Raw genomic sequence first — 24,398 nt, 5'->3', positions numbered from 1 at the left:
TAAAAATTATTTTACTTATTATCAAAATTATCATAATTACAGTAGAAGAAACAAAGAAAATATGTAAAACAATTATGTATTCATGAACATTTTAATATTATGATGATCATAATCTATAAAAAGAATAACAAAACATACACAATAAAAGTTAATATCACCTTAAATTTTAAGTAAGCTAAACATTTTGAAATACTCTTTAACTGATATATTTATGTATTTTTGGTTACTAACACGCCCGTAACGTGAATAGAGAGAGAGAGGAAAAAAAATTATGCTAATAGTAAAAATTAGTTTTTTGATTAATTTTAAATTAAGAAAATATTATATCTCATATACATCTCTTGCAAATGTAAACGTAAAACACAAACTACAAATCATATAAAAATAATACTCTTGATTACAAGCAAAGTATATCCCGACTCTAGTAACATATAATATATTAACCATGACTAATGGTTGTCCATCTGTTAAAGATGACTAGTTTAATTTAATTTTACAGATTGTAATTTGTATCGCTTATTGTTAATAGGTTTGGTTATGAAGAGTCCTTCTTTGTTATTTACTGTTTTATTATAAAAAATCAGTTGGTTTGTTTATAAGTTATAACCATCACCGCTTAGCTCATTATTTGTTATTGCTCAATGACAAAACAACATGTAATTATATCCAACTAGGGTCGGTCCGCGCTACGCGCGGGATATGCTCTACATGTGTCGACTTATGTTTTATAAATTATAATCGTATGTGTGTTGTATAAGAAAGTAGTAGAGAATTACATTATAGTGTCTGTGATTTTTTAGGATATTTTTGGTTTTCTTTTGTTTTTTTTATATTTAGATTGTTTTGGTGTAAGTTTTATGGTTTTTATAAGGATGAAATCATAATTCGTATTATTAATATATAATTCAATTATCGAGTCTATGAATAACGGGGTTAACTTGTAGTAATGTTTGTAGTTGAAACATGTGATACTTCTTTAGTAAAAAAAAAAAAAAACTAAACTCCATAGATAATTCGTTAGGTTATGTCTCCGGTAATCATTTTTACAAAACCATCACCATAGACCAATCACCCTAGCATGAATCTTGGTCCTTGCTTAGAGAAGAATAGGTACTAATAATAATATTTTTATTTTACTTTTGCACAGAAATTTATTTAAGGGTTTTTTATAACTGTTATGTATTTCCATATAAAAAGAACGTTATTAGGATGGACATTTCGGTTTAATTATGAGTTTGGTTCGGTTTGGTTTATTTAAGTCTAAGAAAAATTTAACCAAAGTTAATCTATATTAGTTTGATTTGGTTTATGTTCGGTTTGGTTCTATTTGGTTTGTGTTCGGTTTGGTTTTATTGCAGTTTGGTTTGTGTTCGGTTCAGTTTAATTTGGTTTTATTTATGTTTATCAGTTTGTTCGATTTTTTAGTTTTATTTAAGTTAAATTACAAAAGATATGTATACAACACAAACAAATTATCATTTTACATTAAATCGTTATTTTCTTTACATTTATACATAAAACCAAACATCACAATAAAAATGTAGAAGACGTAATCCAATATCATAAATAATTATTCAGTTATGATATTAATGTTTGAGATTCATACTTTTTATTATTTTTAGTTTTTTTATTCTATTCATTTAGAAGTAAAATGTATAAATTATATATAGTTGTTTAGGTTAAATAGTTAAATATATTAAATCTTAATATTATTTGTATAATTAATCTAATTAAAAAATATTTCATTTTCAGTTCGATTTGGTTTAAAACCAAACCAAACCAAACTATTTGGGTTGGAAATTTTTTGAATCAAATGGTTTAGGCATATACTTTGGTTCGGTTTGGGATAGGTTCGCTTTGGTTAGGTTCTTTTTTTCACCTCCACACCTGCACGCAAACATGAATATTTATTAAAAAAATAAAATACAATATTTCTGTATTTTTATTTAACTTTATTGTTATTTATTAAATTTGTTGGGTATTTTAACTATTTGATTTTGTAAAATATTCAATTTAGGCATGTTTTTATTTTTCAGCTTCTAATTTGGTTTAAATTTGTTATAGTTAGTTAAATATGGTTATATATATATATATGGTTATTAATATTGTAATTTCATATTTTGATTATTTTAGTTAATATTTTGGGAATTCTACGAATTATAAAACTTAGTAATCACCTTAAAGTTCATAAATTAATGAAATACATAAACTGAGAAAAACAAAATTCAAATTTAGGCCTACTTTGGACCAAAGTTGCATAATTTATAATATGATATTAGTATTTAATTTTATAAACTAAAGTAAAGAATAATCATTCTAATCAAAGATCTTAGTTTACTCTTTTCATCTTTTCTTTTAGTAGATATGTGGCGTAACTAATTAAATATTAAAATAATAAAACTACGAATATTTAAAATATTAAACAAATGTTTAGTGGGTGGGGAATTTTATAGGGGAGGTTATGCCCCGAGCCATATGTCGTCTTTTCCTTTTGTTTATTGAAACGGGTCTGCATCTGACTTAGCTAAGATCTGTTTTGATAAAATTGTTTTTTTATGGTATTAATTTTGTATAAGTACGATGTCAATATTTTACAATTACTTTCTGAAAATAGAATGTGTGCCGGTTTAGTAGAAGAAAACAACTCGCAATGTCTCTTAAATTAACATAAACGTTTGTCCTGAAGTTGTCAGGGCTTCCACTGTTTAAACAGGTGAACATTTGTTTTCACACATGTTTATAACAATTTCACCTTAAAGAGAAAGTTTGAAATGTTAATATAGGCTTTAACGATGATGAACAAAGCAGTGTGCTTTCGAGAAAGAACTTGAAGCTAAGCAACTTGTTATACTCACCGATAGTAAAACCCAGCTCTGAACTTTTTTTAAGCACCCTACCAGACAACTTTTCCTATACCGCATTCATATTGAGTTCTCGTCATAACCATCAAACCATTAATGTCTTGCAGAGAACTAATCTCATAAAAGACCACAAAAAAATATCCTTTATTAACTTCTCTTAAAAAGAGAAGACGATACGAAATTGATGTCTGTAGATTACATTTCTTGCTTTGCAGTGTATGAGAATCAGATGTATTTTTAGATCCACAGCGAAAAAGAAACATTTACTTTTATGAAACAGCATATAAGAAGAGCCTATAGAAATCAAAAAGACTGTGTTAGGTGATGGATTCCTTACCAACTAAGATTTTGAGAACATCCAAAACTGTATCTTTTGGCATAAGAGTTGAAAGATTCTGCAAAATCATAAACGATCAAGTTATAAGAAATCAACAGTAACTCAAAGAACATAAGAATGTAAATTAGAAACAAACAAATTAACTGAAGGAGAATAGCAAGAAACCAATAAAAATCTAAACTTTCTTAGATTGAAAACCTTATAAGATCTCAAAGAGAGAATTTTTTTAGGATGATGTTTACGGTACGAAGGATTACCTTTTTATAGTTGCAGATGCATCTTTTGGAAGAGAGTGCAGATGCATTGAATGAGGAAGAGTGGATCGAAGAGTTAAGACGTTCGTTAATGGTAATGATTCAATGCATTATGTAACGGTTCGGAAGAGAAGAATCCCAGTATACACGAAACGAACTGAGCTCGATGAGAGATTCTCCATGAAGATCTACCGCAAAAAAAAATACCCATCAGAAGTCACCATTGTTGTTGAAGCTTTCCAGATATCGGAGAAGAGGTGAACCCTAACTGGTAGATGTCGTGAGAAGATTAGCTCACAAACGGGCTGGGCTTTTGTACATTAAAACCTAAATAACCTAAGACAAAACTCCAACAGCAAGGCCCATCTCGTATCTAAACAAAAACTCAACAAAGATTTTATGACAGGGACACGTGTCGTCACCACAGAGCACGACTTTATGACATGGAATCAGAGGTGGCATGCCCCCAGGAGAGAGCAAACCATACTTTATATATATAGATAGCTATCTTAACTATTTTTATTGTTGAAACTGTGAACTAAAAGTTAGAATGTATAACTACAATTAAAACTTACGAATCATTTCTTGCTATAGTTGATACTCTTTATTGTCATATGTGTTGATGTTATCACGTTAGTATATATGGTTACTGTTTCATTACTTAATTCATTCATACTGTTAACACATGACATAGTCATAGTATTATTATTCACATATATACTTTGTTCTTTTAGCAATATAATATGAGTCTGAGTTTGACCTATTGCTGTCAATACATGAATACTACTCATGTTTTATGTATTGTTAGTAATAATATTGGGATAATGCTACATAATTAATTTTGATATTATATATTGATGGTTACTAACATATCAATATAGCCATGTTTTATGAGCAATTTTAAGTATTGCAGGGTTATGTATATTTGAGATTCTAACTAGCCGAAAAACAGAAAATGTTTTAAAGATCATCTTCATGCCAGATTACCAATTCCTGTTTTACTTCTACTATCGAGATAAGTTTATATTCCCTATCATGCTTAATACTAATTTATAGTCAAATAAAGCTTTGATTAAATAAATTAATTATACATGTCATTTGATTCGTTTAAATATTTTGTTGAAAATTTAATCAATATAATCTAAAAATTATTAATGGCATGATAGTAAAAAGATAGTGAATAAAATAATTATTATATGAATATTATTTATTTCTAAATATAATAACATGTTTATGATAATATATATCTCTATATAATTTGACATATGGGTTTTATGTTATAGTTTATTACCATTAAATATATGAGAATTTTAAGTTTAAGACTTGACCTTAAAATATCCATAAATTTTTGGACAACAATCCGAAAACGTATATGTGATTATAAAGCTCATTATTTAATTTTTAGATTTTCTTTATGTTTGTGGAAATTAATATACCCATAATCAAAACACCCAAGCAAATCTAAATTCTCATTTAAAGATTATTTAAAATAATTTTCAGTTTACCTTTCAGTAATTGTTACAATATAATTTTATATATATGCATGAGATTTCAGAATATTATCGTTTTACTAATTTATATGAAATTTTCAATCATACACTTCAGTTTATTTTTTATTTAATTCTAAGCACAATATATATATATTATGTTATACTTATATAATCTTATTAAATTATATTTACATATCGAAGAAAATAATCATTCTAAATACAAGTAAGAATTTAATCAAAATTAACTATATTTAGAATAAAATATAATAGTTGAATTCAGATAAATAGATGCAATTCCATATTTCCAAGTGATAAAGAAATCGATTGTTGATCCAAAAACAACCAAACCGACTAGATATAACATATCTAAAATCATATGTCTAATTAAAATAATATAATATTAATAATGTAAATTATACATATAAGTTGATTTAAAACCAAAAGTAAATATCAAGTAATCATAACATATTAATTTTATTAAGATTTATACCTACGGGAGAACCACCTACTGTATTCTTAAGAAAAGAGCGATATTATCAAAGAAAAAAAAGTATTTTTGGCAGAAAATATTTTTATAAACAGAAAAAGACATTAGCGCAAAAGCGAGTTTCTTTTATCCAACATTCTAAAAGCACTATAATGATTACTCCATGCATTATTTTAGTTGTCATTTTAGGTATATGCACATAAATTAAGAAAATATTTAATTTATATATTTTTAAAATAAAAACATTGTTACCTATACACTTAATTATATTTCATTAAATATAAAATAACTGAAAAATATTGTTAATAACTTTTGCATTAAAATTCTAAAACTACATTTATTTTGAAATGAATTTTTTTCTCTACAACTATAATTAAAGTATTATTTTTGCTTAGTCGAAACCACGAGGTTAACTTCTTGAATTTAAAGACGATAACAAACGGATAACCATTAAACCTTTAAGAAGATTCATTGAACTAAAACAGTTTCCCGGATTAGTAGTAGTAACAAGAGGATCTACTTTGCTATCTGGTCCATCTTAAATCACGCACTCCCACGATCATGAACCGTACCAACTTCTAGACTTTGTCAACCTCGATGCTTCAATTTCCCATAAACAACGGTCGACCTTTTTGAATACAACTCTCACGTGCACATGAAATCGAAGTTTACGGCGCACATTCTTCTAGAAACAAATAAAATACGCACAAGTCAGAGTTTACGTAGCTCTTGATAAATTAAAAGTACACTAACGCGAGGAAAATATAAAATAATACGGAGAAAAGAGACGGTATCGCATTGCGCACGAGTGTTTTTTTTTTGTTACGCGTGACAAGCGAGTCAGGGACCGAGTACACCGGCCACGGTCACCGTCAAACGATACCTAACAAGTGGGTTCTATGTTGAGTGTTGGTTTATATCACGACCGTCCATTGAGTTTCTTTTGTTGACCGATCTTCTTCATTATGAATTGTGTGTAGTGTGAACGAGAAGCTAGGTTTTATTAATATCACGCGTTTGAGAAGTGAAATGAAATTGAAATATCTTTGAAAATTTTACATGAAAAACATCTGTAAATTTAACAATATAATAAATTAAGAAGAAAAAATTGACATTTCAAAATATGTATACTTTTCATACAATAATATACTTTTTATTAAAGATGATCAAGTAAAGTAAAAAGATTAGATATCACAATAAATAAAAATTAACTATAATAATTGATGAAAGCTAAGTTGTTTATTGACAAAGTATAGTTGACAAACAAAAAAGACAGTATATTTCTTTTCTATCCAAACATTTTTGACAGTATCAGAATAATGAATGATACACAATGTTCAGATTATATCAGAATAATTAACAATCATTTTCTTCAGTTTGACTGAAAAAAACCATCGTTCTTAATTATATCGTGTTAAATTATTAAATAACCAATCATTTTAGTTTATTGACGTAAAAAGAAAATTATAAGTGGGTCCTTTACACGTCAAAGCTATGTGTGTTTCTGCGAAAGCCTTGTCAGTATAGCGAAACGTTAATGAACTTTCTTTGGTTATACCGACGTTGAAGCACACGAGGCAACACCACACAAACTTAGGCACGCACGTGCACGTTCGTGTGTGTATATATATTACCTAACATATAGACCTCTCAAAGTGGTAAAGAGAAGACTAAGAAGAAGAAGAAGTAAAAAAAAAGATGGAATGCAGAAAACACAAGCACCAAGGCAATAGAGGAGTATGCCCTTCTTGTTTAAGGGACAAACTCTCTCGCTTACCAAATACAACGACGTCGTACTACGTAATCAACCGATCTACTTCCTCATCCAGCACCGTTTCCTCTTCTCCCTCGTCGCCGGTTAAGGAACTCCACCGACGAGCTGGCTCCATGTCGATGTCGTTCGCTGTGAGGGAAGCGTTGAGTGGTCAACTGGTTGAAGGACTGAAGAAAAGCAGATCTATGGCTCATGTTCCCAAAGATTCTTATATCGTACGGTCATCCAAGAAGACGACGGAGAAACTGAAACCCACCACGGTGAAGAAGACTGGATTCTGGAAGAAGTTGCTCCATCTCAAAGGGAAGGGCGGTGGTGCCGACGCCGGAGGGTTGGTTGCTTCACGGCAAAGAGCGTATTAAAAAAGTATTTTTAGAATTTTCTTTTTGACGTGTACAGCTACAGATTTGAAATAACTAAAAATAATGTTATAAACGTAAAAGATACGTACCGCTATGAAAGTTCCTGGCATTTGACCAACCAATCCGTGATTTTCTATGAAATCTTGGAAGTATTCAATTTACATTTTTCTCTCTTGCAAGCCACCTAATGACTCATTTCACGTGTCATTTTCTTCTTTATTGGATTACAAGTATTACAAATCCTTGATGTAGAAGTAGAAACATATCAAATTTTTACAGAAAAACGTATAATATATACATTTTTACAAATCAAACAAATTCGATTAGTTTGTGTATGTCTAAGATACGATCCAACAGTACAAAACATGTAATAAGTGTAAACATATGTGAAACCTACAGCACAGAGAATAGACACATCCAAACTTTAATGTGATTTGTAGCATTCAAGTTAGCTCTCTTTTTTTTTTTCCATCAGTGTCTTGACTCTTGTAAGTATTTTTCTACTCATGGTAAACAAATCTAACGCTTGCTTTGCTTTCTCACTCAGTTTTCACCATTCTCTTAACAGTTTGCTGATATATAGGCTGGTTCTCTTGGTCGCTGATATATAGTCAGGATGAGTGATAAAGTTTGACAAAGAAGAGAGCGAGAGTGAAGTTCGAGTTCAGTTGTTGTCGTTCCAAAACATAGTGACACCATTTTGGAGTTGGGTTTCTTGATTTGGTTTTGTTTTAAGGTAAATGCCATTATAACACTCATTCGTTCTAGTTGGATTCAATCCTAAAAACACCTCACAAAAGCTGCTAATGAAGCAGTCAACAAATAATAACGACTCTGGATAGTAGAAACATACCAACCAGAATCTAAAACTATGTTTCAAGAGTTTGAATTGGTTAAAATCTAGGAGTTACAACACATGTTACTCTTTGCTGGTATCACCTGACCAGGACCTGGAACAATATCAATCTTCTTACCAGCAAGCGACCCATGTTGTTCTTCTTCACTCACAGCAAGACTTTTCCTGTTCACAATGTTGAAAATCTCGTTCAGGACCGTTGAGAAAGCGCTCTCAACATTGGTTGCGTTAAACGCAGATGTCTCCAGGAAGAATAAACCTTCTTTCTCTGCAAACTCTTTAGCATCTTCGGTTGGGATGGCTCTCTGGTCTTCAAGATCTGACTTGTTCCCTATAAGGATGATCACAATGTTCTTGTCCGCATGAGCACGCAACTCTTCTAGCCATCTTGGGATGTGATCAAAGGTTTGGCGTCTGGTTATGTCGTAAACCAACATCGCCCCAACCGCTCCTCGGTAATATGCACTTGTTACCGCTCTGTATCTGTTCCATCGATACAAAAGAAACCAAAGTCACAACATATATGCTATAAAGACGCTCTATAATAAAAATGTATTTTATTTATAATCTACGACAAGCATGAGATTAGGGGATTAGGATACTATGGAGCAAATTACTAAATGGATTACTACTCTACACTGGCCACTAATTAACAAAAACGACGTTTAAGGGCTGAGATTAATGCCATAAAATTTGTTGATTACAGTAATTAGATAAATCTTGATGGACGCCACATTCGAAATTCTTTTTAGATTTAAGAATACCATCGGTATCAAATTAGATATCGTTATAGTTTTTTCACGCAAATTAAGAAAATCATTAAGAAAATTATACATCATTCATTGTTTTTCTTAAAATAGTTAGAGGTAAAACACAAACCAATAGGAAAAACTGCATTGAAAACTATTCTTCTAACAAAAGCTTACTCTACAACAACATTTAATTTGAAATCAGAGAGTATAGTACAACGAAAAATCAGGGTTTTTACTCCTGTAAATATTAAATACGGATCTTTAAGGTATTCACATAATTAACAACTACAACTTATTTGTAGCAATTTTTTTAGTTTTTTTTTCTTAGCATTTTTCACGTTTAAAGTTTTTTGTACAAAGTTGAACCAAGCTGACTACTAGTCTGCATAAGTCTAGTACATAAGAATCACTTTGAAGTCAAGAATCTAAACTATTCACCTTCCTAATAGCTGCAATTCAACTTCAGATCCCAGAAAGCGAGTTACTATCTATCGGATCCATGACCGGGAATCGTATAAGCTCTAAAGTTCAAGCAAAAACAAAAAAGTTACAGAGAAGTTTACCGTTCTTGGCCGGCGGTATCCCAGATCTGAGCCTTAACACTCTTGTGATCGATAACAAGCGTCCGAGTCTGGAACTCGACGCCGATGGTAGCCTTAGAATCCAAGCTGAACTCGTCCCTCGCGTATCGAGCAAGTATCTGCGACTTCCCAACCGCAGAATCGCCGATCAGAACCACTTTGAACACGTAGTCTATCTTCTGCGACGGGTCTCCGTAACCTCCTCCTCCTCCACTCGCCATCTTCAATCCTCCTCTGCTTCAAACTTTTTCAACTAAAGCCTTTACCCTAAAGAGAGCTTTTGGAAATTTTAAACGCAGAGAGATCTGATACGGTCGTCTACGTCACTGTCAACTATTGGTCAATATTTTTTTATTTTTTATTGGTGACGTGTTTTAATATGCATCGTTAGATTCTGGCGGTTTTGATCTTGGCGGTGGGATTTGACAGATGGATAATTATCTGTCTGTCAGGCGAATGTTTTTGGGTAAGGCTACTTAGCGATAATGTTATTTAAGATAATACAAGGGTTAAATCGCAATTAACTGAAAGGTTTAGCCGGCCCGGATACGATTATTACATGTCGCTTGTTTTTTTTCTCTCTCGGGCGAAAGTTTTTGGTATTTGATAATGTAATTTTAGATAATATACTAAACTAGGACTGGGCATAAATACTAGCTACTCAACTTAATTATACTTGCTACTCGCCTTGTTTCCATCTTGGTTTTTCAAGTATTCGTTGTTATCAAGTAGTATAATTTAGATACTTCCAAGCAGGAGCGAAGCCAACATCATTTTCTAATGGGTGCGCAAACTACAAAAATATTGGAAGTTCAAAGAGGGAATCAAACCTGAGATGTTAAGGGGGTGCACTTATACATTAAGCCATCACAACTAACAGATTTCTGTGACTATTTACATACTAAATAAGTCTTATTAAAAATATTATGGGTGTATGTTCCACCATAGTGGCTGTAGTAGCTTCGCCCCTCCTTCCAAGTATAAAACAAGTAATAAATAAAATAAAAAATTTCGTTACTGAACTCGTATTACTCGTTACTTGCATATAGAAAACATTTATGCTGTTATGAAAAGCAAAAACTACTCTCTTTTTGTGCAAACTTTTAACTGCATTCATAAATTATATTGGGTTCAAAGCTCATAGGGCATGTTTTGCTATAGAATTAGCCCTAACATTGGCTGATCTTAGAAGGAAATTAAACAAAATTGACTTAAATGAGACATATAGGTGGTAAATATCACATAGTACTCCATAGAACTCAAGCTTCTTGTCCCTTTTCTTCTTGATCGTGTTGATTAGAACTCTCAGAGAGAACTGCAATTGAGTCGAGACCGTGAGAGAGGGCAAAGGGTGGACACTTTACCCGATATCCGAAGCCGCACCTGAACCCGATCCGAAAAACCTGAACCGAAATTAGAACCGAAGTAGCAAAATATCTGAACGGATATTGAATTAGGAGAGATTGGATATCCGAACCCGAACGGGTAATATCCGAACCCGAATGGATATCCGAAGATAACCGAACATATGTATAATTAACCATATATTTCTAGTTTATATCTCTCATTTTATATAAAATATTTATATTGATACTACACATACTTTAAGTTCATATGATATACATAGAATTACGGAGAGTGATTTGCTACTCACTTAAAATGCATGTCAAATTTTTTTATTTCAAGAATTAACAAAAAGTTACATCCAAAATTTAAAAAAATAACCAAATTAATGTCTTTTCTAGTTTCAAAATGTTTTGTCCAAATATATTAACCATTCAATCTATTAAAAATAAAAAAATTAGTTAAGTGAAAGTTATATTTTTAAATACAAGAAATTTGAAAAATGAAAATTTTAATTTTTTTTCAAAATCTAAATATCCGAACCCGATCCGAAATAACCTAACCCGAACTAAAAATACCCGAACCCGACCCGAAGTACAGAAATACCCGAACGGGTTCTATACCTCTATACCGAAATACCCGAAAATCTGAAATATCCGATCTGAACCCGAACGGGTACCCGAACGCCCACCCCTAGCAAAGTTCATGGCTGCAAGCACAACCAAAGTTTCTGTCATAAGGGACGAGGAGACAAAAGTCGAAGTCGCTGCATGTTGAGATGTCGAGACCAGATCATCAATGATCCAATCTAACCCTATCGGTTGTTGAAGTAACAAAACATTACTCTTATATTGAAAGATTCTTGTTTTGATTAATTTTTTCCTTTACAGTACACACAAATATTTAAATTAAATTTCCCATAATTTTTTTAGTAGAATAAACAAAATAAATCTTTATATCTATTTCGAATAGAGTATTATTTAATATGTAATTTTTAAATACTCGTAAATAACTCACAAATACTCTCAAGTAACAAGTAACTTGTAAATAATTTGCAAGTAACTCATTTTTGAGTAAGTAGTCGAAACAACAAGTATTTATTTTTAGCAAGTCAAATATAAGTTCACATTTCTAATATTCGTACAAGACAAGTCAAGTATCAAATATACCGAAAATAGCTAGTATCCGACTTGTGTCCCGTAGGTAATAGGAGGTCCAAATCAAAATTAATTAAAAGATTAAGCTTCTTATAATTGGGCCTTGAGGCCCATTATGATATAATAAAATGGAAAGCAGGGGAATAACATCCACAAGAAGAAAGAGACCGACACCATCATAAAGATGGCAGGTTTTCAAGCAGATTTTGCAGCTTCAGCTGCTTCTTCTGCAGCCTCTTCTTCTTGAAGCTTCTTGAGAGATGGAGGTGGTCTAACTACAATGCTTTTCTTCCATTGCCTGTTAAGTTTCCTAGACAACCTCTTCCCTATCCCTTCTTCTATCTCTCTCTCTCTCCTCACCGTCAATATACTCGCTACCTATAATATCAACCCACAACCAAAACAACATACATCTTTAGCACCGTAACAAGGATAGTGGTGAAGCTAAAAGTCCAAGAAAGTTAGACAATTTAGTTTCATCGAAAGTGACTCTACTCGGTCTACTGCATTTGCCACTTAAAACAACCAGACACGACATTACACAAAGCTCGCGCGACTTATGTCTTAACTTAAAAGCGCCTTGTCATAAAGAACACACTAGAAGCTCCGTGCAAGACTCTCTAACCAAAGAACATGAAAACTCGAATCTAAGCTCTATCATTTGTACAATATAACAGAAAAAATAAAAAGCTTACTTGTTTCTTCATGCGGCGAAACTCGCTTGACTTGCAGATTTCTGGAGAGGGAGCATAAAGAACTCTCCTTTAAGATCAATAACCTCGTCGTTAAGCTCCTCCGTCGTCTTCGCTCTGATATCTTTCAGCTCCGCCTCTCTTTTCGACATCATCGCCACCAAAGGTTAACGAGACAAAGAAGAAGAAATGGTCACGCGAGCAGAGACCTGGTGAGTGATTCTGACACCATGGAACGAAGACGAGGAAGCATTCACTCGAAGGAACCTCACCGCCGTCCCCGGTGAGGTAATAGAGAGACTAAGCATTGTGGCTTTGTCTTTCTGTTTGCCCCTGTATTTTTTACCTTTAGTTACGAAATTATCCCAATTATATCTAAAATTGCAAATTAGGAGCATGCAACAAGCGAAGTGTTTATCTCTTTCTATTTGCCCCAGTGTTTATTTACAATGACAAAATATGCCCAATAGTTTTTAAATAACAAATCAGGCTAATATAAAAACTCCTTTTGGAAAAAAAAATTAGAATATTGACGCATATTAAAAATATTATAAATGTTTACCATCTAATTTATTATTATTTTACTATGCATTTTTCAATAACTAGCAATCATATTTATCAATTTAAATACTTTCAATTAATGTTTTTAAAAATTATACAACTTATTAAAATCAATCATGAACAAAAATTGATCTAACAGATATTTCTTTTGGAATGGGAAAGAGTAGCTAAATTGTTTAGTTTTTTTTCTTCTAAATACAGTACTGGAGTTGTACATAATAATATAATCCCCTGACACATAATTCTTTTATATTTACAACTTTTTCAATACATGGTTTTCAAATTTTATGATTCCCGCAGAATTTAAAAAAATAAGTATCAGCAGCAACCCCCATTTTATTATTATGAATAATCCTCTGTTTTACAAAATGCACTCATCTTCATTCTTGTTGTTTTGTATCCAAGAACTCGAATCTAAGTTGGTTCACGATGTCTAGTTGCCCAACTCGAGCTCAACGCTCTAAGCCGTTGAAAATACTCACCAAGAGCCAACAACCCTCGAGCCGCTTGTCGTGTAGTCAAGATCCTATCCATTTGTTGCAACGTCTCATGTCTCAAATGATCAGCCTAATAAACAATACAAACAAGTCAATGAAACTAGTACTAGTCTTAAAATGTTGTTTTGATTATTAAAGCTAGTATAATCTTTACCTGATTAACAAAGCTGACCGAAGCTTCTGCTCTCTCCATTGCAGAATTCACCTGAGGAATGTAATTTCCTTCACCTAGTCGTCCACCTGCAACACAATCTGCAAGGGTGTGTTGTAGCTTCTCCATTCCTTGAGATAAAGCGTCTTCAGCTTGCTGGCAAGATTGTCTTAGGTTACATACATCTAGAATCTGCTGATCCGTCATGACATCAAAATGTGGCAAAAGAACCTGCAAAATAAAGATTTAAAAACATTGTATTAGATACAAACGTCCCACGTCAAAAATTGGAAGAGATCTTAAATAATATATAAAGAGAACGGGTCAATCCGTTTATCACTAATTGATTTTAGGTTAACACATTATTGTAGTTGTGTTTATTTTTATTGTTCTTTGTTTCTTGTTTTCTACCTTGATAAGATCCGAGGGTCGAAAGCCGCCAATCCATAGGAAAAAACGTTCTGCAGAAGTTCTCCACATTCCCGACATGACGAAGAAAACATCCTCTTTTGCAGCAGCTGATTTCATCCGGAAAAGATCAAAATAATGTTTCATGGCGATTTCAACAAGCAAACGAAGCTCCACATCGCCGACATGTCCTTGCAAAACAGTTCTTAGTTCGCATATCTGTTTGTTCTGTTCTTCAATCCATTGTCCATACTCCATCTCAAATGCAGCAATCCCTGTTTTAATCTTCACGTTCAAGTTTTGATTCTTGTCAAGAATACTACCCTGTTCTTGATACAGACCTGGATTCATGTTTTCCGAGAAACCTAGAGAAGTAGTAGTACTAGTATCTATGCCATTCCCAACGTAGAATCCCTGTTATCATCCAACTTTCTGTCAGAATTAGCCATATATTATGAAAGTCGAAAGATATATATTTTTTAATGACTAAGAGGTTTTGGACCGTACATTGTTAGACTATACTCCCTCCGTTTCATTAAGATAGACTTTTTAGAAAAAATGTTTGCTTCATAAAGATGTACTTTTTTTGTGTTTCTATGAAAAAATTGTAAATTTCAAGAAAATTAATTGACTTTATTGAATTGCTATTGGTTTAAAAATTATTGAAAATTGAAAATTACAGAAAACGATATATTTATTACAGATAGTTTAACGTATTTTTTTAACGTGTAAAAATATTAAAAAGTCTATCTTTGTGAAACGGATGAATTATTAAACAAACTCATTTGGAGAGTAGAATCCTCACAGCAAGATTTAAAATAAAAATTTGGTTTATTAACTAACCTGTTGTCTAGCACGATCGAGTTCTTGCTCTAACTGTATTAGCTTCAATCTGCTTGTTTCTAGCTGCTGAACATAAGCCTACAAATAAACAAAGAAAAAAATCTCCCGTTGAATAAACAAATTGAAACGAGATCAAAACATTATTTTCTAAGGAAGTAAATAGTGTTATAAGCTTTTCATACCTTCTTGCGCAAGCGACTTTTCTTGGCAGCTTCGCGGTTCTGCGCAAGCCGTCTCTTTATCTGTAACAATATTAAGATTCAGCATATACGCTGAAATAAAACTGATAGAAGCATTAGTAGTTACCTTATCAGGATGTCTGGACGTGGAAGTTTCTTGATCAAAGATGAGAGGAGTTCCATGGGAAGTATCCTCTGACTAGAGAAAAATAAGTTCAAGAAATGAAAGCTTTTAGATTTTAAGAAACAAGAACATTTGTCATTAAGAGATAGAAGAACAATGAAGCAAAAAGGTACCAAGTTGTTGTCTAGTTTCTGATTATTCGGTATTATAATGTGGCTTGGGGTGTTGATATTCCCATTGCCAATATTGCTCTTGAAAGTTTCTCCCCACATACCAAATTGATGGAGAGGCTCGTATATATTAACTCTTCTCGGTGGCACGAAATGTGTTGATGTTGAATTCATGCTTTTCTCAACTGCAAACTAAGAAGATGCAATGTTTTATAAACAATGTGTGATAGCATATAAACCAACCCTAGTTTAGGTCTCAACCAAAAGTTAGATCACATAGAGTCAAATAAATAGTAAAAGTTGTGATGCTTCTCCATAAAAACTATTTCAATCCTCAAAAAAACAGGAAACATAACCACTATATTCCAGCGATATGTTTATACAAAGACAAAGAAAAATCGTAGAGAGCATGAAGATTCTCTAAGAACTCGGAGAAGACCAAAAGATAACAAGAGTAACATATGTTGCAGGGACAGCTAAAAGAACATAAAGGTTATAAACTTTAAGTAACGTTCCCATCACTCAACTTTGCATCCTCCTACAATCCCTGACATCCACCTAGCTATAAAAACAAAATACTGAAACTTGCCTACCCGAAAAAAAAAACTTATCCTCAAAGTGTTTGGAAGGTGATACGATCGAGATAAAGATCATAAGCAGAATAAACGCTTCAGAAGTCAAGTTTCCACTTATTGAGAATGTCACTTTATTTCAGCATCAGTAAAGGTGGACAAACAACTTAACAACAAGATTAACAGTTAAATTTTCATCCACTGGTTTACAAAACTTTTGTACGAAAACATAGAAGAAAGGTGAAATAAAAGAACAAGAGATTGCATCAGAAAAGCAAACACAAATCATGAAGCCAGCACACACATAATCTACAAGTGTAGACAGATTGAAACTTCTCAAATACAATACAGTTCTTGAGCATATTGGAATCAGTACCAGCTTCAATTCCAAGCAACTCACAAAAAAAAATATTGAAACAAACCTAATCAAAACAACTAATAAGATAACAAAAATGGTGTTAGACTTTTAAGTGCTAACAAGATTAGAATGAAACAAATTAAAGTCAACGTCGTGAAGTCTCTGACTTTTCAATTCTTGCTTTTTTCCATCTCCCTCGCTTACACTACGGAGAAAACAAAATCTATAGATCGGCTAAGAACAGAGATCTAAAGCCTTACCTTCTGATGGTTACTCGCATCAAGGAGGTGACTTGAAGAAGGCCAACGTTTGTCGCGAAAACCATGAAAGAAGGAAGATATTTAGCGACAAGATCGGATGTAACGCCCACAAGTTCGGAGTTCGAATCCAACCGTAAACAGAAGGGGTTTTAAAAGCTCTTGTTTGTGTCTCAGGAACTCAGGTCTCACCATCTCGAAGAAGTAAAAGAAGAGGAATCATGCGAGAACACGACAACTTTAAATGAGACTTTTGACGTTGTTATTTAAATATTTCCCAACGTCAGAATATAAATTAACAAAATACAATATGTAATAAATTAACAATATGCAATATGTATTTTTATTTAATTTTGTCCAATAATGTAGCTACGTTAAGTCAATACCAACTTTTACATGTTTCTATATTATTTTTCCTCGACTTTTTATTAATAAAAAGACTATACCATCTTATTACGTATATTTTTGTTTGGATTGGTGTGAGAAGAAGAAAATAAAACTGTTTTCCGCACTAAGCAAAACTTATCAGAGAAAAAAAAATTAGCAAATTAATATGTATAATTCGAATCTTAGGGGGTGTTATTGGTTTAAGTGTTTTAATGGATTTTAAAATCCAAGCCAAATTAAGTGTTATTGGTTTTATCATTTTAAAATTCAATTTCAAATCTGTTGTATTGGTTCTATAATTTAAAAATGGATTTTAAAATGATTTCTTTGAGGATTTGATTTTAACTTAGATTTGAGTGGATTTATAAATAATTTTAAGAGTAAAACACGAAAGAGCAAATATTGAGTTAAACCTTTTTATTTTGACTGGATTTGTATTATTGTGTTTTTCCAATTCCTTGTTTTTTTGTGTGTATCCTAATAAACGTAGTTGATAAGAACCTTAATATTACGTCTTTTGTTCATTTTTAAAACATGCATTAGGCACATGTCTTGCATACAAACATATTGTATAATAAATATAAAAACGAAATTGGTGTTATTACAGTATTACTTATCTTGTTGTTACAAAAGTGATGATGAATTGTTTCTCGAGTTGTTTTCTCTTGTGAAGAGAGAACTTATTGACACTTTTTCAATTTTCAAATTAATAGGTGCAAATGAAACGTGTCTCGCATACGAAAATACTGAATTAGTTATCATTATTGTGATTCAAATAACATAAGCGTTTGTGCGTGTTTTGATAAGCTTTTTTATCAAGTGTATACATCATCAAACATGAATACATAATTTTTTTAGACATTAAGAAACTTTAGAAGAAGAAAATATATATATATATATCGCATGAAAATGATGAATTAGATGCATAATTACGCAATAAAAACTTTATATATCCATTTCATTGATTTATAATAATCCACTTATTTTGATTTTGAAATCTATATAGTTAATTTTGGAATCTGTTTGTCTGATTTTAGAATCAATGGATTAGTCAATGATTTCTAAATCCAAAAAGAATTTCTAAATCCACTAAACTACTAGAACCAATAACCCCCACTTAATATTCGTCAAATAAATGTGATTAAATTAAAAATAAATTTCTTATTCGTTTTTTATTCAGTTGTCATATGTCTCCACTACCTCTCGCTGATGTGCGCACCAGGTAGATCAATTTTTTTAATTCTCTTTAAATTCTCCTTTTTATCCATTTTTCTATACAGTTTTGGTTAGCTGTTACATGATGTACTGTATCATGATATAATATTAATTAACGTCTTAAAGCAAGTAAGCGAACGACAAGCACGACTTCTTCGAAACAATCAACGTTTATTTTAATGTTAAGCTTAAAAATATTAAATCATTTTTTCTTTCTGAATCAACTGCATTTAGCAGCTAACCCAATTTGTATTAATTAGTGGCAGAGGTGGGCGCAACGCGGTTACTTATTTTTTTTACGTATATTTGATATTTGGTTTGCGGGTAATGAATTTTTTTACTTGTACTTGATTTGGCGAAAACGAGTAATTGTTATTTCGAATACTTGTCCAAAAATATGTTACTTGCAAGTTATTTGTCTTGTTCGATTACTTGCTATTTAAAAGTATTTATTAATTATTTGGATATATTTCCAAATTTCTAAAAATTACTTAATAAATAATATTTTACGAGAGAAGGTTATAAAAGTTTGTTTTATTTACTTGACTTGGTAAAAACACGAGAATTATTTTAAATAAAATATTTGCACCTAATATAAAAAAAGAAAGATGGAATTCGATAAGAAAGTATTATTTACTTCTTACAACAAAAGAAATATTTGTTTAGGGCTTTGGTTTTTGTGATTTAGTCGTAAAACAAGTAACGAGTAATATCAAGGTGAGTCGTAATTTTTTTTGTGATACTTGTTACTTGCCTTATACTTGAAAGCATCAAAACTCAACGATTTGATATTTGATTTGGCAATGATAAATACTCGTAAAAACGAGGCGAATACGGATCAAGTAACAGTTATAAGGCAAATAACGAGTGCCATCACTAATTAGTGGAATGTACTAGTTAGTATTGTGATGTAAATATGGACTTTTTTAAAAGAAAAAGTAATCTAAATATGGTAACATTAATTCATATTTTCTTGTTAATAATAAAAAAATCTTAGCGGTCGAATACGAGTATAATTTATTTTAATACTTGGTTATAGCCTTTGGGAGTCCAGACAGGCTAGATTGGTAGGGTTAATTAGGTGAAGGAATCACCTAAATAATATATTGCAACTTTGAATTGATGTATTAAAAGTTAAAACATATTGGCCCTTCAAGCTCCATGGGAGACATTATGTATTTTTATCTATTATTAAAAATTATTGCTTGGTTGTATAGTCCTGAAGACATAATTAATGAAAAGTTAACATGTCTCGTTGATTCCCACAGTTAGCTTTTGGACCATAACCCATCATCACATATTGATTGTATCTAGCTAAGGAGTTAGACCTAATCAACTGAGATTTTTAGTAGTCTATACATTTTTAGAAGTATTACAGTTGTGCATACTTGCGTGAAATGACGAAGTATAGTAACCATTTTGTCTAGGTACTTTACTCCTTAGTTGAATAATTGATGTTCTATAATTTGACTTTGTATTTAAATGATTACTATTCTAGAGTGTAATTAATGCATTTTGTTTTTAAAATAAAAATAGTAATTAAAATATAAAACATGACTGGAATTTTTTTACTGAAAATAAATTAAACATTAAACTAATTAAAAACAAAAAAAAACAAAATTTCTAAATGAAAGCATGTGTTTATTATTTTTAATATATGTGAATACTAAAACATCAATTTTGTAAATACAGAAGAAATATTAATCAAAATAATGCATATGGCATTCAGGGTTACGATCAATACATGACGTGAGATGTTTCATGGACATGCATATGCACAGAGAACGAAGATAAATTCCACAAATTAGGTACAATAAAGACGAGTAATTTTTTTTTTAATTATAATGCATGATCTAGTATATTGGATTGTCTAGTAGGAGGAAACTAACTACAATAGGATAAGTTTAAAAAGTAATAACATGTTAAATAATTTGATCGTTTTCTTAAACTTCGATCGTGCAAATGATTTGTGTGAAAAGCTAACGCTACAGTTCATATGAGGGTGGCTTTTTAGACGTATGATCCATTGTGGATGAAAGATATTGGTGAATTTTAGTTTAACTATATCCACGTATTAATATACAGCAATATTTATTGACGAAAAATATAATATCATAAAAACGAGAAGATAGCTTAAGAGACGTCACGTAAGCTTTTGCCTATTTGTAGAATTATTCTCCAAGTGCCATCTTATAAAGTGGTTTGCCACCACGAGTGGCTACCTCGTGTTTGGATTTTCAGTCTTTCTTGTTCATATTTTTCGCATAAACGAGGTTTATTTAGCAATAGGATACTGTCGTGTATCTAATACATGATGATACCGTTTAAATGACTAAATAGAAGTGATAAACTAATCGTTGATCTGGACTATCAAAGCCACTTCACAATAAATAAGAACTATTGGTCCATTTGCACTTGCTTCACTGATGATGGTTATATGACATCACCTACAAAACTCGATATTAGTCGACAGACACCGCTATTAATGCATATAACTGCAAACAATAAGTTAGTAAAATTATTAGTTTAGTACTGACAAGAACATGACTAAATCACTGATTTGTAAATCGAATCTTGCTTTCGCGTACCGTGTGAATTATTAAAGATCAGTGATGTGATGAGTATACATGTTAATAAAGTTGGATTCATGGAATGGCACAGCATAAGCCTAATGGAGATACAAACTTTACCAATGGGATAATTAACAAAATATATGAAATCAAATACCAAATTTTTTTATTAAATAATGAATTTTAGGGAGATTAGAGAACTTGGAAGTAAAGCAACATTTGGCCCCCATCATTGGACCATATCTGATTTGTTATATGATAGTATAATTTATTCTTTATTAAAAGGATTTTGTAGTATAATATAATGATTATGATGGATCGACATGTGTGCTCATGTATATGCATATAAACAGTGTTGATTGAGAAGACGTTTTGGGTCATTGTTTGCGTCATACGACCATGTAACTTTTTTTAAAAAGACAATGTAATCAGGCGCTTTTATATTCTTAGATTTATTTTCTCAAAACCTTATTAATTTATTTGTATACCAAATTATATTTCTCATCTTTTTCTATATCTTATTCTTTGTTAAAAGAATTATTCGAGAAGAGATTCTCGAAAAAAGAGAGAGACTACCCGGTAAATTAGTAATGAATTAATAAATAATAATTCAGGGAAAAAATAATATTTCAGGGGGTTCATGCCTAGGGCTCGGAAATGTCTTCACATGGTAGAAGTAGATCCACTTATCCATTTAGGTATACAGGTGTAATAAGTTGGGTATTACAGTCAATATATTAGATAAATATTCGATGTTAATATAATATCGGCAACTATAATTGTTTTACAATGGAGATTAGACTCCTAATAGTCGACGAAACAAAAAACAAAGACTCCTAATCGTCTATGCCTTTGGCCTGTTCACCTACCAAAAAAGTTCGTGCAAGTACTTGACAAGTTGTCATCCAAGCATTCTATATAAATTTTCAGAAATATATGCTCGTTTTTGAAATATACTACAAATATTCAGAAATAGCTAATACGTGATAGATTGATAGCGCAGATTTATGGTCCGGTCTTCGGGTCACAAGTCTAGAAAAATCATATTCTCTCTTTTTTCTTTCTTTGAAAAACACTTAGAGAGCAAGAAACAGTATCATGTATTAGATTCAAGAAAGGGTATTATAGAGTGATCATAACCGTTTACTCCATGCATGAAATGGAATAGTAAATAACGTATAGACATAACCGTTTACTCCAAACATTGTGTGCGGCAGTGGGACACTCGGGTTTGCTGCTTTTTTTGTAGGTTCATTTTTGAAAGGTTAGTTTCTTCGCGCCTTCGCGGTCTGCTTTCTCTGTATGAGTTCTCGGTTCAAGAGGTGTATATGATCACGGAAGATGGGTTTGGGACGACAATCTTTAAGTCTACTTTTTGAATGACGGTATCGTCGCATGGAAGTTTAATTTTTCTTGTGCTGTCGATGGTGTATATGTCTAGTTTGGTAGTACGCTCGTGCTTTGATTCTCTGAGTCGGTTTGTGTTGGGATGGGTCGTTGGAAGCTGCAGTAACCATAGCTTCTAGGTTTGAGGGCGTCTATCTCTCGGTAGCTCGTGGCAACCGGCTACTTTATTTCCGGCCTTCCGACCTTGTTTAGTCTTAACTAGTAAATAGGATGGCCGATCTTCTTTGGTTTTATCCCCTGTTCGGAATCGCGCTACGCGCTATCCATGCGGCGATTCTGGACCTAGTGAATTGTTAAAAAATAGGGATAAACTCGGGGTATACGCTGAGAATAATTTTTATTAAGTTTTTAATTATAAAATATACAAAAGAAACATTAAATACCAAGTTAGATTATATATCATAATTGTTGTTTCTTAAGGCACACATCTAATACAAAAAAAAATAACCCACTCACAAGAATCACCAAAAAATATAGTTTTTATCATGAGAAGAAGCAAAAAATATTAAGGATTGTATCTTCTAATCCTATTCTTCTTGAAAGATCAGCAAAATATATAATATTGATCTTGTAGTGGTCTTGTACATGTGCTAAAAGTTAGAACTTGGCATTTGGAAACCTGAAATGAAAGAGACGAAGACAAGTTAAATCATGCAAACAGCAAGTTCAATACAACTTAATTCACTAGTTAAAAACAGCAAGTTCAAGACAAGGTAACTCTAATTTCACGAACCCACCAAAACTAATTAAAAAAAGAAAAAAATTTCAAGTCATAAGATAAACAAAGAGAAGAGATATGATTGTTTTGGTACCTTAGTTTACTAAGCTATTTGTGAGTCACGAAAGACTGGATCCTCTTGGTATACATCTGGTTCGAACTCCATGTCCATCATGTCTTCTTCTTCAGATTCAAAGTCGTCATCATAGAGTTCTCTTATCCTTGGAGCTTGGGTAGTAAGCACAAAACTGACATCATTATCAAACTCTTCAACACAGCCCACAAGCCAATCTCCGACAGTATCTTCATTACCATCATCTAGGATCACATCAACATTGCCTTCTCTACTCTTTTTCTGGTTATCAAAAGGCCTTGCATTAAACTGGACATAGACTAGACTGTTGAGGCGGTTTACATCTAATATGTTTCTCTTCTTAGTGTGGATCTGCAACATGAGTTGAGCAATTTATTGTACACACTACTAGACACATGAAATAAAAATCAAAGAAGCAGGTAGACTAACCCCTTCGAAACTGCGCTAATTTCTTTCACAGCCAGAAGAACTAGAGGTCAAGGCAAGGATACTAGTAGCCAGTTTCTGCAAGGTTGGCACATCACATCCGTATGTTGCCAACCAATTCTCTGTCATAAAAAAATTAAACAAGTTAAACTATGAAATGGACAATTAATCAAGTAAAATACATTTTAAGCCAAAACATACCCGGTTCAAACTTTTTATCATTCTTTTCATATCCTTTTAGTGCTAACAGTCTACCAAAAGGACCACTTTTATTCTTATAAAGACTAATCTCATGATTAACAACCAAGTCTTGTTTCACAAATTCTCCATGATAGAAAGTTTCCACACACTTAATGAATCCTTCTGAAACCTCTATGTCATACTGGATAGTGGGGTCTTTGTAGAAATAATAAGGGTTGAGGAAGTAAGCAGCCATATGCAAAGGAGAATCCAACATTCCTTACATTTTTTCATCAATGATTCTGAATATAGGTTGATAGTTCTTCTCCAAATG

General features: G+C 31.9%; 3 protein-coding genes and 1 pseudogene across 5 annotated transcripts; 1 reads left to right on the top strand and 3 right to left on the bottom strand.

Moving 5' to 3' along the window:
* Positions 1–7,065: 7,065 nt before the first annotated feature.
* LOC106319200 lies at positions 7,066–7,748 on the top strand. Its single transcript, XM_013757459.1, has one exon. It carries the CDS (start codon positions 7,128–7,130, stop codon positions 7,563–7,565), a length of 438 nt encoding a protein of 145 aa, XP_013612913.1. The 5' UTR covers positions 7,066–7,127; the 3' UTR covers positions 7,566–7,748.
* Positions 7,749–8,314: 566 nt separating this feature from the next.
* Positions 8,315–10,061, bottom strand: LOC106319199 (ras-related protein RABA4a). Its single transcript, XM_013757458.1, has 2 exons — positions 9,737–10,061; positions 8,315–8,904 (listed from the first exon to the last, which is right to left on the bottom strand). Exons 1-2 carry the CDS (start codon positions 9,973–9,975, stop codon positions 8,466–8,468), a joined length of 678 nt encoding a protein of 225 aa, XP_013612912.1. The 5' UTR covers positions 9,976–10,061; the 3' UTR covers positions 8,315–8,465.
* A 2,389-nt stretch (positions 10,062–12,450) lies between these two features.
* Positions 12,451–13,255, bottom strand: LOC106317724 (annotated as a pseudogene).
* Positions 13,256–13,783: 528 nt separating this feature from the next.
* Positions 13,784–17,305, bottom strand: LOC106313855 (transcription factor TGA1-like). Of its 3 annotated transcripts, XM_013751780.1 has the most exons (9): positions 17,071–17,305; positions 15,884–16,072; positions 15,714–15,785; positions 15,590–15,649; positions 15,408–15,485; positions 14,906–14,978; positions 14,568–14,839; positions 14,160–14,387; positions 13,784–14,075 (listed from the first exon to the last, which is right to left on the bottom strand). In XM_013751780.1, the coding sequence occupies exons 2-9, from the start codon at positions 16,052–16,054 to the stop codon at positions 13,923–13,925; spliced, it is 1,107 nt and encodes a 368-aa protein (XP_013607234.1). In that variant the 5' UTR covers positions 16,055–16,072; positions 17,071–17,305; the 3' UTR covers positions 13,784–13,922. The 3 variants fall into 3 exon arrangements, with proteins under 3 accessions (XP_013607234.1, XP_013607232.1, XP_013607233.1); XM_013751778.1 differs by having other exon boundaries at positions 14,568–14,978; XM_013751779.1 differs by having other exon boundaries at positions 14,568–14,978; positions 15,884–16,065.
* Positions 17,306–24,398: the final 7,093 nt, after the last annotated feature.

The sequence above is a fragment of the Brassica oleracea genome, chromosome C9 (assembly GCF_000695525.1).
Source record: "Brassica oleracea var. oleracea cultivar TO1000 chromosome C9, BOL, whole genome shotgun sequence".
Classification (NCBI taxonomy): domain Eukaryota; kingdom Viridiplantae; phylum Streptophyta; class Magnoliopsida; order Brassicales; family Brassicaceae; genus Brassica; species Brassica oleracea.
This window is presented reverse-complemented; position numbering and strand designations above follow the sequence as displayed.

Bases quoted from the DNA above. Each gene is read 5' to 3' on its own strand.
- LOC106319200 (XM_013757459.1), top strand. From the start codon at position 7,128: ATGGAATGCAGAAAACACAAGCACCAAGGCAATAGAGGAGTATGCCCT.
- LOC106319199 (XM_013757458.1), bottom strand. From the start codon at position 9,975: ATGGCGAGTGGAGGAGGAGGAGGTTACGGAGACCCGTCGCAGAAGATA. The intron at 8,905-9,736 runs GTAAACTTCTCT...TCGATGGAACAG, and splicing joins GATACCGCCGGCCAAGAACG to ATACAGAGCGGTAACAAGTG.
- LOC106313855 (XM_013751778.1), bottom strand. From the start codon at position 16,054: ATGAATTCAACATCAACACATTTCGTGCCACCGAGAAGAGTTAATATA. The intron at 14,388-14,567 runs GTAGAAAACAAG...TTTATTTTGCAG, and splicing joins GACCCTCGGATCTTATCAAG to GTTCTTTTGCCACATTTTGA. The intron at 14,076-14,159 runs GTAAAGATTATA...ATTGTTTATTAG, and splicing joins CGGTCAGCTTTGTTAATCAG to GCTGATCATTTGAGACATGA.